Raw genomic sequence first — 14,199 nt, 5'->3', positions numbered from 1 at the left:
TATCCCAATAAGCATTGTGGGAGTCGAGCACGCTTCGGCACGAATTGGGCCAGCTCGCACCGGGGAAGTACCACACCCCCACAGAAAACCGGCGTGAAATAGTGGCATGCCACTGTGTTTCGTACGGTGAGTGGGGGAGCCGGAGGCCCGTTTCCTTTTCCTCACCCGTCCCAGTCCATTCCTTCTTTCCAGTCGTTAATCCTTTCCTTTTCCCTTACCCCATAAAAAGCGGGCAGCGCATTCACGGAGGTACTACCTTTGCGAATGTTTATGGGCGGTGGTGATCGCTTACCATCAGGCGAACCACCAGCTCAGGTGCCCGCTATGACATAAAAAAAAAAAAAAAAAAAAAAAAATAAGCACTTGAATATCTGTTTTAGAGCGAAATAGCCTATTCAAATTTCGAATTTCATCACATCGTCAATATTATTGCTATCTCTCTCACACTAGAACAACACACTCGGAACGAGACAGTCAAATTTCTTCCTTTAGTTTCTAATGAGGCGAGCTCATTAGAAGGTCATACATCATTTCTTTGCAAGTTGATCGTTTTGCGGTTGAGCGTAGTATTGCCAGAGTTCAATTGCCTTGTTCGCTACTACCTCTTCACACTGTTCCGGTATCTGAAATAGTTTGATAATTATTAAATACTAATTTAAAAAGTTTACTTTTTTGTTCTTTGTCCTTACAAAATCGCTATGGAGAGTGATAAAGAATATTTTTTATCGAAAACATTGCCATGGGCAGATCTATTATGATGAGTATTTGAATCACTCTAAATTTTATTTTCAACAAATGGTGCTATTACTTTAATTTATTTTGTCAATACGATGAAGCCATGGGCAGCAAGACAGTTTATTAAATAATTATTGTTTTGCTTTTCAAAGACTTATTCAATACTAAAGGTAGGATATTGCCAGGGAATCTAGTCAAGTGTCTTAATATCAGATCTTAAATTAGCCTCACCTCTGAAACGCATTTTATCACCTCTTCCTCTGTTTTGGATCTCAGTATATTCCTCCTGAGGGTGACAACTAACATCACGGCGACAAACGACAGTATCTTGGGTGCACCGCTGCAAACTTTATCCCAAATTCTGAAAAAAGAAAGGTACTGTTCTATATAGAGGTTTTCAAAAAAATTCACATAATTGTTTGAGAAAAGCTAAGAATGCTGGTTTGTATTAGAGGTCGCAAAGGAGCGATTTTATCATAAAATTTTCTGTTTGAGTGTATTTGCAGCTAGTTACGACGATAAAGAGTAACATAGGCTTCTTTTTTTTTGTAGGAATTTTCTTTGACTTTGTGAGCAAAGCCACATGCAAAAAGCTTGTATTAAATACATACTTAGTGAGCGATGTATCATCCAGAACTCCAGCAAAGCAGCAGTTGAACCATCTTGTGAGTGGTAACTTGTCCAATGCTTTTATCTCAATTAAGTGACTGAAAAATATAACATGTGGTTAAATAAATAATATAATATTGACTGATTATATATAAATTGTTCCGTGAAAGTTTTTTTAAATAAATCTTAACAAATGATAACATTGTTTTTTCATGTATTTGTAATTTTTTTCCCATTTTTTATACATTTAATAATACCCATAATATATATCATATGATATAACTTACTTATACAACTCCGCGTCTTCCTTCTCAAGCATGTTTTGGAAGGCCTCCCTAAGTTTGCCCAGGTCCTTCTGCATGTTTTTTACTATCTCACTCAGTCGTTTTGTAAGCCAGTACACATCCACCTCATTGTCATACAACTCTAGTAGTGTGTTCGCAATTGGTATGAATGTGTCGGCTGACTGAAAAAGATTATGATAAGTATAAAATTAATGTTCTGTTTTATTTAGCAATATTTTCACAGGGCAGGGTTGGATCCACACTCTTATGAGCAATAGTGGGTGCTTAACCATTAAATTAGTTTGTTGAGTTAAAACATGTACTCATAGAAAATTGTCAAGTTAAAAGGCACTACAAATAAATATAAGAATAATAGAAAATTGGACACTGCTATAACATGGGTTTTGTATGTGGCAGTCAAGCATGCTTCGGCACGAATTGGGCCAGCTTGCACCGGGGAAGTACCACACCCCCACAGTAGACCGGCGTGAAATGGAATACTGCTGTTTCGTTCAGTGAGTTGGGGAGCCAGAGGCCCATATCCTCTTCCCAACCCTTCCCAGTTCCTTCATATATTCCTCTCTTCAATCCTTTCCTAATTCCTTTCCAATTTGCAGTCAGCAATCCATTTGAAGAGGCAATCGGCCTTACACCTCTCCAAATGTTCATGGGCAGGGGTAGTGCTTACCATCAGGCGACCCACCAGCTCCATTGCCGTCTACGATATAAAAAAAAACATACTGAACAGTTGCTCTCTGGGAATATAGGTGGTTTCCTGTCCTCTAGCTCCAGTAACCACATAGCCAGCAGTATCTGACTCCTAGGGCCTGACATATCAGCTAGCTCCATCTTCTGCACGGCATACAGCAGATCATTGTATTGATCTGTGCGCATTTCCATGACAAATTGGTGGGAATCAGGATATACAGGAAGGATATCTGTAAAGATGTATTATGATATATTTACACAGCAAAATTACCCTTATATAAATAAAAAAATATTTTTCAGTAAATAATTTCATAATAATAGCGATGTAATGGTAAGAGATTGAATGTGTCAAATTTTTTATTATAAATAGATCCAATTTCATTCAGGTTGAGTATAATATTATTTATAAGAAAAGAAATAATTTTTTTTAACAAATTTAGCTTGTTGTGTAATGTAATACAAATTAAATAGATTCAATTACCTAATAATACTTTCCACACTAAATTACGATAAGCAGCCGGCACTGTAAATCTAAGACAAAACTGTTTTAACTTCACTCTATCCCATGGCTTTTCTTTCATGAGAATTTCCAATGATTTCTTCTCTTCTACACCGCGGCAGCCGACTTTTTCATAGTACGACGAACGAAAATTTCTCTCGTCAGTCATTGTAGGTAGATTTTGATGTAGTGAGATGAATTCTTGAGGAAATACCATGAAGAATTATGTTTTAAAACGATACAGTCATTGTTTTTGTTATATAGATATATTAAAAAATGCAGGCCACACGAGTCTTAAAGGAAATATCATTCAAATATAAATGATTTGTGAAATATGATTTGAAAATTGAAATGATGCAAAATCAAAACAAGAAAGAATTACGATAATACGACAATCGGTAGCCGTCTCAACGGACAATGACAGCTGACAGCTCATAGCAGCAGAAGCATTTATGTATAAAATCCTAAGACGGAACGTTTATTTAGGATGTAATTGTTTAGTCACCGATAATATAATACAATACTAGTTGTACAATATAGCATCCTATTAATTAATTTAAACCAATTTATTATAAACATTTTGATGCAAGTTTAAAAGTAAATATCGAATGTGCTTATATTATTGATGTATTTTCTTTACGAGCTTTGAACATTATTCTTGTAAAATTCATTACATCCATGTAAAAAACAAACGTGACAAAAAAGTTTATTGTTATGCAGAGTGTTTTATGGTTCTATCATATTTTTTAAATATAAATTTTATTTGACGAATATTGCGTTAAATGAAATATCGGATTTCAAAATTCGAAAATAGTAACGATTAAACAAAAAAGAATTTTCCGCTAGCAACGCCTAGTAACCAATAGATGATTTCTCATGCTCCTCTTAATTCGCTTATTTGAATGTTATATTTGATTTCAATCAAATATGAGTTCTACTGAATTTTGTAAAACTGATCCTGCCTACATAGAAGCTAAACGACGTGAATTAAAGGAGTTTTTCAAAGATGCTAAATTTCCTCAAGAAGTTATCGATAATGTAATTGAGAATGAATTGAAACCTTTGACGGAATGTGCCAATCAGAATAAACCATACATTGCTGCATCTGCACCGGGCGATGTAAAGTCTGAATACGAAGTAATGTCAGGTCAACCATTTACGGAATTCGCAGACTGTACCAAACCGCTGAGCTCAGAAGAGGTAATGAATATGATAAAAGATAATCCTATTATCGCAGAAAAAGCGCGCCAAATTCAAATAACAACCGACCGAGATGGGCGATGTAAGGGTAAGACAATACCCTATGATCAAATAAATATCGACACCTTTGGAGAAATGACTGACGAGTTAAATGCAGCTAAGGGTGATGTAGAAAAAATTAAGAACATTAAATATAAAAACATGCAAGCCTTGTTTAAGTCAGCCGATGATTTTTCAGCAAAAGACGGTACGATTAAAGATAAAGTTGTTGATAGTGATGGTGAGAGTCAAGAATCTAGTAGCGATGAGCGAGAATTTCAGACGATTGACAAAGTTGTTACAGAAATTACCAATAAATCGTACGAGACTCGTTTTAACGAGACCAGGAACATGCTACAGAAGTTGGCTGACAAATATGAAGATCCAGAACAAATGAAAAATGTTAGCAAAGAACGTAAACTTATCGTTACAGAAGATGCCATCTTAAAGGAATCCTCGTCCCATCTTATAAAGGGTCAAATAAGACCAACTGTGTTCGATGAAGTCAAAGAAACTTACATGATTAATGAAGCAATGAACATTTCTTTAGTGGATAATCCTGTTAAACCCGATCTAAGTTGTAAACCGAAAAATATCACAAAGGTGAAAACAAAAAAAGTTGACGAAGAAATAGTTAATTTTGAAGATGTTTTTCCAAGAACTTTTGAGGAAAAATTAAAAGACACCGAAAAGGCCTTACGCGATATAAACTCTATGTTTGATACAAATAAATCATGTCAAAATAAAGAAGAGAATAAGGTGAATATTGAAGAGCCTTCTCAGATTAAAATCGAATGTGCAAATGTTATAGAAGACGTCACAGTCAGTAGGGATCAAAACAAAACGAAATTTGATGAAACGATGGAAGAAACATTGCATTACGCCTTAGAAGACATTCTTGATATTGGTAATAATGACAATACAGAGAACAAAGAAATGGAATTCCAAGAAATGAAAAACTTGGCTCGAAACATTGTAGATGGTGCAGAAAATCTCAGTCTGCTAATACGCGAAGACATTACAAATAAACTCAATAGTATGCATGAGCTTTTGAACGATGTAAACGTTGCTTTAGAAAATTCTAGAAAATCTAATCTGGCCTACCAAAAATTAAAAGAGGAGAGTGAGCAACGCAATAAATTTAGAACAAGTAATACCGATAACGAAAACGAAAGTATAGATGACCAAAAAAAAGGCCACAATGAGGCTGAACAGAAATCTGTAACTCAAACCGATATAGATGAGATTCATTCTGCGATTAATAATTTAAATGATGAAATAAAATGTCATGAAGATAGAATAAACAAAAGCAAAGAAAGCTGTGAAATGCGAACAAAAGAGTGTCGAAATTTTATTAAAGAAGTTGATGATGTCTTACTTAAATCCCAAGAAATATTACACCCAAAGGCAGTTACTTCAGTGAGTATCATTTCGGAAGTCAAGAATGAAATGTATTCAACTAACGACGTAAAAAGTTCGCGTAAGGAATTATGGGATCTCGATATAGTATCCCAGGACGAGAAAAATAAGAGAATAGCCGAACACAAAAAGCAAGAACTGGAGAGAAACAAACGAATAAACGATTTGTTGTATAATATTAAAGACAAAATGAAAGATAATAAAGAAGTGGTGCGGCTGGCTAATAACTTAATGCGTACAGGTGATAGTAAACAGAACTCTTCAGATTCTTGTAAAATTACTGAAATTCCAAACCTAGATAACGATATAAGAGCACAAGGAGATCACATTCATGAAAACGAAAAAGCTGCTATTGTTTCTAAAATATCAGTAATACCTCCTCTTGATGATGGTAATACATTTTTTTAAAACACTAATATCATATTTCCTATCTTTGTTTGATATTTATGATTTTGCGTTATGAAATGTTACAGAAAAAAGGAAAGAGGAAGACGCAAGAAAACTTAAAGAGAAGGACGCTGAAAGACAGAGACAGATAGAGTTCAAACGAAAGGTGGAAAAGGAGATGGAAGAACAGAACAAAGGACCCCGGATGACTAAAGAGTTTATACGAAATCATTGTAAACAGCACAAGCTCTATTGCACTCCATATCTTAATGATATTTTATATTTGCATTTCAAGGTATTTTATAAGCAAAAACAAAGATTGTTATCAAATAGGTACTTTTTATTAATAGGTTCATTTTTATGTCGAGTAGTTACGTAGACTATAAGGTCTTGGGTTTCTTATAATTTTTACTGAATTTGTTAGGGGAATAATAATAATAAAAATGCATAATATAAGTAATTTACCCCCGCAGTGCCATTTAATACCTTTTTCTCGTGCATACCTATATACATACGTATGAAAAAAGGAGGGGGGGGGGGATGATTCTGAATATAACATACGCGAAGCCGCGGGCAAAAGCTAGTATGATTTAAAACAAAGCTATTTGGAATACTTCGGTTAATTCAAAGTTAATTAAATACTTACAGGGTTTTTCAAAGATAGAGAATCTGGAAGAGTACACAGGTCTAAAATGTATTTTTCTCGAAAACAACGGTATCCAGCGTATCGAGGGTCTGGACACACTGTCAGAGTTAAAGTGCTTATATTTGCACTATAACATCGTGAGGAAAATAGAAAATTTGGACGGCTGTCCTAAGCTGGATACGTTAAATTTGGACCATAATTTTGTTACGAAGATTGAGAATTTAGATGTCGTCCCGGATTTGCATACTTTAAGCATCGGACATAACATGCTGACGACTGTAGGTAAGAGAGTGATTTTTTTTATTGCATTTTATTTAGGGACTTTGAGTCAATATTGACTATGTCAGTCCCATAGTATACACAGATTCGTAAGACTCAATTATTGAATAGTATCCGCCGTGTAAATATATAGCCCATCTTAGCCACATTCACATGAGTTGATGATAATATTGTATTTTATAACGGCAAAGGTTTTTATAAGCCGCACTCTTTCACAGAGTCAGGCAATTACCTGACTTTTGTTTTAGAGATTGTGCAATGTATCTGTATCTTTTAAAACGTGTTAGGTTGTAAATAATTAATGTATGCGGCGGGAATTTTTATCAACGCAAAGCATAAGCAATCGCCCTTACGCCTCTCCGAATGTTCATGGTCGATGGAAGCGCTTACTATCAGGCGACCCATCAGCTCAGTTGCCCGCTATGATATAAAAAGAACTCTTTAAAATAATAATTGATTTTGTATTTCAGATGACTTACATCATTTGAGAACTTGCAAGAATCTATCAGTGCTGGATCTCTCCTACAACCGTCTAGAGGATCCCCTGATAGTGGATGTGTTGGCTGATATGGACGTGCTCAAGGGTATAAATAAGACGCATAATTGCGTATTCTTTGATAATTCATAAGATAATTTGGTGTCATGTATCGTATTTTTTTAATTATTTCTCATCGAATATAACAAACAATAATTAAAAGACGGGAAAGTACCTGGTCAAGTTAACCAAGTCGATAAGACTTCTCAATTTCTCTGCATAGTATAAAACAAAGATTTCTCTGTCCCTTTGTATGCATAAATCTTTAAAATTACACAGGATTTTTTTGATGAGGTTTTTTTTTTTAAATAGAGATAGTAATTACAGAGTTACATGTGTAATCAACATCTATTAAACTACTTCGAATCTAACGCGTACGAAGCTGCGGGCAACAGCTAGTTAGTAATAATTCTATGGGCATTATGTATTTATGAGCTTTATAATTTAATTTGGTCAGTATTGGTGCTAACGGGTAACCCAGTAGTGCGCAACATCCCAGCATATCGCAAGACATTAACGCTGCGTCTAAAAGAGCTGCTAAACTTGGACAATCGTCCAGTATTTCCAAGGGATCGGGCTTGCGCTGAAGCCTGGCAGAGAGGGGGAGTCCAAGAGGAGATAGCTGAAAGGAAACGGTTGGTGAACGTAACTGACAAGATTCTCACTTCAACTTGACCATAACGCGTTTTAAATAACTTTCAAGTAATGGATGCTTTTATTGGGAGACTTCCAATGATGTATTACGTGATTAGAGGCTGTTCACCATATGATATGATTATTAATATCATTAAAGATGAATCACACTTTACACTATAAATGTGAAAGTTTGTTGTTTGATGTTTGTCCGTCACGATGGAACTACTGAACGGATTTTAATGAAATTTGGTGTACAGATAGGGTATGAGCTAACTTGGGTGATAGGATACTTTTTATCTCGATTAAATGCTTCCTTGAGCAGGACAGGAATCTTGATATCCGGGCGAAGCCGGGACGAGCGTCTAGTATATTATTATATACGTTGCTTATAATACTCAGAGTATTATAAGCATCGTATATTAAAAAATTAGTGGTATTATCAAAATTTCGAACTAACCCAACATTCACAATTGCTTCAGTTAACCATACATAATACATTATTTTGATTTAGATGGATTGCTCGGGATCAGGAGAAAGTAATGGAGAGCGTCCGATATTTAATCAGAATGAGAGATGAGAATAAAGCAAAGAGAGAAGCTAGGGAGAAAGAAGAGAGAGAGAAGCAGGGATTACCTCCAAAGGTACAAAATATATAAATTATTTGTTACAATTGCAGCTTTGATTGTTTTATATAAACTAATTTAAATTACACAGGAAGAAGAGAATCCACAGATAGATGAAGTCGATGACGCAGTTACAGAAGAAAAATGTCAAGAAGTGAAGACTAAAGGTGGCGTTTTGGTTGACATGCTCAGCGGCTCCGAAGCGGATGATACCACCAGTGAGAGCGATAGTGACAGTGAAGGGGATAAGCCTGGAGGTAGTGGAACCATTCGAATACCGATGGTCAATGTACATGAAATAGCTGTTCCCCGCGGTTTTATCCATGTACCTGATGTTATATAGCCTTAAGCCTTCCTCGATTAATGGACTATCTAACACTGAGAAAATTTTTCAAGTTCAGATCAGTAGTTCCTGAACCCAACAATCAAACAAACAGACAAACTCTTTAGCTTTATAATATAACTATATATGAGTATCTACAAATATACTAGATGGAAGATACAATGGGAGATAACTTCAATAAACTAAACATAATTAAAATCCATTCGGACATTCTTGAGTTCTACTAAGAATAAATCGATTTAACTATGTTAACTATGAACTAATGCACTTCTATATATATGTGTTTGTTTCTAAAGTAGAAACACCGAACATAGAGTGGTCAGAGTTAGGAAAGGATAAGAGGTTGGTCCAAGAGGTGAAAGAAGAAAAGCAAGATGAAGCCGAGGACATGTGGCCAGGATTTGGAAATCGCATCACTCCAGCACCAGGGGATATGTAAGATAAAAAACTTGATATCTTACAACCTGTTATTTTTAAATAAAATTCTTTTACAAGGGGTTAAAAATAAAAAAATTTATTGTATCCTAGTTCGTAACTAAACCTTTAATCTTACGTTAGTGCGTAATTCACTTTGACAATTTGTATGTATTTGAACCTTGCAGGGACTTTACTACGAATGCCCAAGCTCTAAACAATTTGCTCTTTAACCAAGCACCACACGTGGATAGAAGAAGTGTACAAAAAGTGTTGAGCGGTAAGTGATATTGATATTCACCTGGAAAATTGTAAAAATGGCTTCAATTTAAAAAGTGTAAACCAATTTTTAGAACCTCAGCCTTCGTCGGGTATGAAAATAACTGAAGTCGATGGAAGTGATGAAACTCTTACTCAGTTCGAAGCGAAGCGAAGACCACTGATAGAAATCATAGAAGAATATAATAAAAAATCAGAGAAACAAAATGAACAACCTCTTGTTGAGGACGTTACTAAAGAAAATACTATTATCGAAACAGAAAACATTATTATAGATCACGATAAAAAAATACTTATAGAAAAATGCACTGTTACCAAAAATATAGCAACGTTTAATAATTTAAACAAGGCTCATGAGAAACCTATGAAAAATATAGCTATAAAAGAAATAAAAGCAGATACAGCCGCTGGTGGTGGGGAGGCTAAAACAGATAAAACCGATGACGTGAAAGATAACGAGTCATCAAATAAGAGTGAATCGGAAAATAAATCTACCAATGATGATGATGATAGTAATATAAAGAGCATTGATGAACGCAGGCGTAGTGGTAACTATTATTTTATTTTGCATTTGCGTTCATTAGAACATTAAATGAGGGGCACTTGAAAAACAGCGATGCTTGAGAATCAAAGATGTTTGATACTCTCAACTTTTGCATACCAATACCTGAGTCAGACCTTTTATTCCTTTAATATATGAACTTTGTGATGTTAATTGTTCAATACATGATTACATTTTTTAAACAAACATATAATATTAATAACATTGTTACACTTTTCGAACATAATAATATTCTGCATTTCGCTATTTGCCTGAGAACTAATGAAAAAGAAAGTGAATTTTAACTTCACCTTACAATCCAGTATAATATGACGACGCTTCCTTGGTACAGTGGTAAACGCGTGAGCGTAGAACCGAGGGGTCCTGGGTTCGATTCCCGGTGGGGGACGATAAAAAAAATGTCTCGGTCTGGCAGGACACAGAAGGCTGATCACCTACTTGTCCATAAAGAATATCGATCAGTGAAACAGATGTATATCATCTGCCCCATAAACCAGTAAACATTTTTTTTTTGTTGTACAATCCAGTGCAACAAAGCGAGGGTGACGGTGCTGCCCTCATCAGTTTCCTCAGCAACACCGACCCGGACACCAACGACGAAGCTCTCAAGCCGAGTGCCGAAGACCTGGAGATATTCGCTGAGCTGGAGCGGGAACAGGAGGAGAGGGAGGCGAGGATCGCGAGGGGAGAAGCGCCTGTTGATCCTATGGTATATATAACAAATGTTTTAATCTCTACACTATTATTTTGAAGAGGAGATATTTGTATTTTATTCACGAATGAAGTCGAAAACAAATGTGTCGATATAATATTTAAATGTTTTTTGAAAGTATAGAAACGTGTTTACTATCCTACTAATATTATAAATGCGAAAGTTTGTAAGGATGTGTGTGTGTTTGTTTCTCTTTCACGCAAAAACTACTGAACCGATTGCAATGAAATTTGGTACGTAGACAGCTGGACAACTGGAATAACATATAGGCTTTGTATCCCGATATTCCTACGGGATGCGGACTTTCGTGGATGAAACCGCGGGGCGCAGCTAGTTTTTTGGAATTAAACTTTTCATGATTCCATCGTTTCATGCCATCAATCGATGATACACAGAAACTTTACGACAAGAAAACAATGGACGCTTTCTACAAAGCCGAAGAGAGGAAACCCGCGCACGAGCTGGTTGATAAGAATTACGTCACTACTTATAAGACGGACAATGCCTTTGATAGGATCGCTCTCAGCCAGCTCACGAAGGGAGATCAACCTGGTAAGAGATGTATAAATATGTGATTTTTTTTCTAACTTGAAATAACTATAAGAAGAACTGTAGATAACTACTTAACCAGTATCAGAAGTTATTTGAGTGAAAATAAACTGAGTTCTTTGAATGAGACTATTAAAATTTTCAAATATTTAAATACATTGTTGGGATTATGGATTTCGGTGTGATTAATTTATTAAGTGATAAGAGAGATTTTGTAGAAATATTGTTTCTTTATTTGAAATAGAGTATTGAAAGGTGTGTCTTCACAATATGAACGATCAGAGAGAACTCCCCGACCGAGTCCCGAGAGCTATATGTACTTAAGTTGTAACGTTAAACACATTTAAGGGTCTATACAATACGTAAAATTATACCTGGCTTTAATGGCTCAAGTTTTTAATATCAAAACTTCGAGGAAACTATACAATAAATTCTCATAGTGTTGAGCATGTGTTAACAGAATGTTTGAAGATGGTGAAAGCAGTCACTTCAACAAAACAAATAAATTTAAACTTAGAATGTGAAATATAATATCTCTAGAAGAGAGAATTTTATTGTAAACAACTTAATATTTCAACATACATAAATTTATTAGAATCATCTATCAGTCAGGATTTATATTATACGATTTAAATACAAACTGAAAATTTACAGATCCGAATAAAGTTAAACTAACCCATGAGCCCGGCGCTGTTTTGTTTCAATACGTTAATAATCAAGCGCCCATCGAAGTTGAGTATGAAATTGGTGAAGAAAAATTCGACTCCGCTTGTAAGTATTCATACCAACCTAAGACTTCAATAAAGAATTCAATATTTGCGAAAGAATCGATGTTTTAAACTTATTCTTTGCAGCGTCCTCAGATGATACACAATCTATAAACATAGACAGTGACACTGACACGAGTGATTCTAAAGAACTGCTTCTAGCAGAAGGTAGTAGAACTAAAACTTATGATGTGGTTGAGACGGATACGAAAAGAAATAGACCGAAAACAGCGAATCAACGCGGCACTTATAAACAGAAAGAGATACGTGACGATAAGGTTGATAATAATGAGAGTAGAGATGCTTTCATTGATACCAGCGCCGCTCCTGGAGGTGGTGCGTTTAAAGAGTTATTTATTTAACTTGTCAGTGAATGTGAAAGCCGTTATAATGATCTATAGATTATCTTATAAGAATCTATTTAGTGTAAAGATCACATTTTTATTTGTTAATTAATCGATGCAATGTTATAAAGTACTTTAAAATATTATTTCATATATATATATATATAAGCTTATCTAAAATTTTAAGCACTAGGTTTACCTCGTAGATCAAAATAAAGTGTAATGTTAATACATTTTTCAATGCATCATCAGATGGCGCACAACCCAGCTCCTCTGGCGAGCCGAACCCGGATCGTGATGAAGCCAAGCGCAGTATCATTGATACTATAAACTCGTATGAGGATAACAGGTTTCCTTCAGGAGGTAAGGCTTTTTGTCTTGTTATAAGAAAAAAATAAGTACGCATGGAAATTAAAGACTTTTTTTAACGGATTTTAAATGTGATTTATTCCTTCGAAACGTCGGGTTAATAAAATAATGATTAAATCCGTTAAAAAGTCTTTACACGATAAATATCTTAATAATTTTCTAGGAACAAATTACGCGGATATGGATCAAAACGCGCGCATAGAAGAATCGGTCGCGTCGGAGATTCTCGAAAGAACCATCCGCTACGAAGAGGAGCAGTACTACAGGCAGTGCGATGTCGTCAACTTGCACGCGGGGAAAGTGGACAACAGGACAAATGCGATCATTGAGACTATATCTGATAGTTTGGATAACCAGTACACGGTAAATGTTACAATTAGGATCCAAAGATACCACCCGAAGATGTATAAACCGTGTATATTTTATAAAAAATAATGGTAGATAATTATATATATAGGTTTTATAATAGCGGTGTGATACTTGCAATTGCATTTGGTCAGGTTTGGGAAATCGCGTGTTAATTTCATTCTTGTACTCTCTGTCTGCTGTAGACTGTTTTTAAATTAATTAGAATAGATTAACAGGATAACTTAGAACATTGTAACTAAACCAATATTCTAACAGTATGAACTGCTATTACAACTCTTGAAACTTCATTAACGACTATTATACACATTACAGTTGCCCGAAGTGTCGCAAATTCTGGAAGCACACATAAGCTTGGCGGAACAAAGATGGCGCGCCGGTGAGTATGTGCGATACGTGCCGAGCCCGCCAGAGTCTATAATCGATGACAATGACGTTGACAGAACACTTGTTCCAAGCAGCGACACGTCTTTTGATGACACACTGACAGAAGCGAGAGCAATGCCCGTTATTAATGAAGCTAATGATTCCGGAATTGGGAATGATGAAAATAATGATTCCAGAGTTGAATATGCATCGGTTGTTGATTTACCGACTGTTGAGGTTAATGAAGCTAATGTTAGTGCTGTATCTAATGAGGGCGATGAAGTTTTTGAAGATTGTATCGATGTTAATGATAAGGTTGAAGCGGGGGGTCAAGGGGATTTCGATCGCGTTGACGAAAATTATACATTGGAAATGAAATTGGCGCTTGAGATTGAAAAGCCGTGACTATAAGCTATAAGAATTATAGATAAAGAAGATTATAGTTTTTGAAGTATAGACTACAGGCCCATATAGAAAAAATTACGGGTCATTTGAACCACCAGGTGACCTATCTAGAACGATATAAGAG

The 14,199-nt window shown here is 35.4% G+C and overlaps 2 protein-coding genes across 2 annotated transcripts; one reads left to right on the top strand and one right to left on the bottom strand.

Annotated features, from left to right (window-relative positions):
* Positions 1-360: 360 nt before the first annotated feature.
* On the bottom strand, positions 361-3,251 carry LOC119837946 (TBC1 domain family member 7). The gene is made up of 6 exons (XM_038363739.1): positions 2,818-3,251; positions 2,370-2,566; positions 1,632-1,810; positions 1,347-1,442; positions 967-1,096; positions 361-623 (listed from the first exon to the last, which is right to left on the bottom strand). The coding sequence occupies exons 1-6, from the start codon at positions 3,050-3,052 to the stop codon at positions 528-530; spliced, it is 933 nt and encodes a 310-aa protein (XP_038219667.1). The 5' UTR covers positions 3,053-3,251; the 3' UTR covers positions 361-527.
* A 511-nt stretch (positions 3,252-3,762) lies between these two features.
* On the top strand, positions 3,763-14,119 carry LOC119837980. The gene is made up of 18 exons (XM_038363792.1): positions 3,763-5,884; positions 5,967-6,175; positions 6,529-6,808; positions 7,276-7,389; positions 7,798-7,975; positions 8,488-8,617; positions 8,691-8,856; positions 9,239-9,375; positions 9,549-9,636; positions 9,710-9,864; positions 9,985-10,183; positions 10,725-10,906; positions 11,305-11,461; positions 12,113-12,229; positions 12,313-12,561; positions 12,822-12,932; positions 13,102-13,301; positions 13,620-14,119. Exons 1-18 carry the CDS (start codon positions 3,763-3,765, stop codon positions 14,073-14,075), a joined length of 5,250 nt encoding a protein of 1,749 aa, XP_038219720.1. The 3' UTR covers positions 14,076-14,119.
* The last annotated feature ends 80 nt before the right edge of the window (positions 14,120-14,199 follow it).

This window comes from Zerene cesonia, chromosome 29 (genome assembly GCF_012273895.1).
Source record: "Zerene cesonia ecotype Mississippi chromosome 29, Zerene_cesonia_1.1, whole genome shotgun sequence".
Lineage (NCBI taxonomy): Eukaryota > Metazoa > Arthropoda > Insecta > Lepidoptera > Pieridae > Zerene > Zerene cesonia.
This window is presented reverse-complemented; position numbering and strand designations above follow the sequence as displayed.

Bases quoted from the DNA above. Each gene is read 5' to 3' on its own strand.
- LOC119837946 (XM_038363739.1), bottom strand. From the start codon at position 3,052: ATGGTATTTCCTCAAGAATTCATCTCACTACATCAAAATCTACCTACA. The intron at 1,097-1,346 runs GTATGTATTTAA...TTCTTTTTTCAG, and splicing joins GATGATACATCGCTCACTAA to AATTTGGGATAAAGTTTGCA. The intron at 624-966 runs GTGAGGCTAATT...AAACTATTTCAG, and splicing joins TGATAAAATGCGTTTCAGAG to ATACCGGAACAGTGTGAAGA.
- LOC119837980 (XM_038363792.1), top strand. From the start codon at position 3,763: ATGAGTTCTACTGAATTTTGTAAAACTGATCCTGCCTACATAGAAGCT. The intron at 11,462-12,112 runs GTAAGAGATGTA...GAAAATTTACAG, and splicing joins CACGAAGGGAGATCAACCTG to ATCCGAATAAAGTTAAACTA. The intron at 13,302-13,619 runs GTAAATGTTACA...TACACATTACAG, and splicing joins GTTTGGATAACCAGTACACG to TTGCCCGAAGTGTCGCAAAT.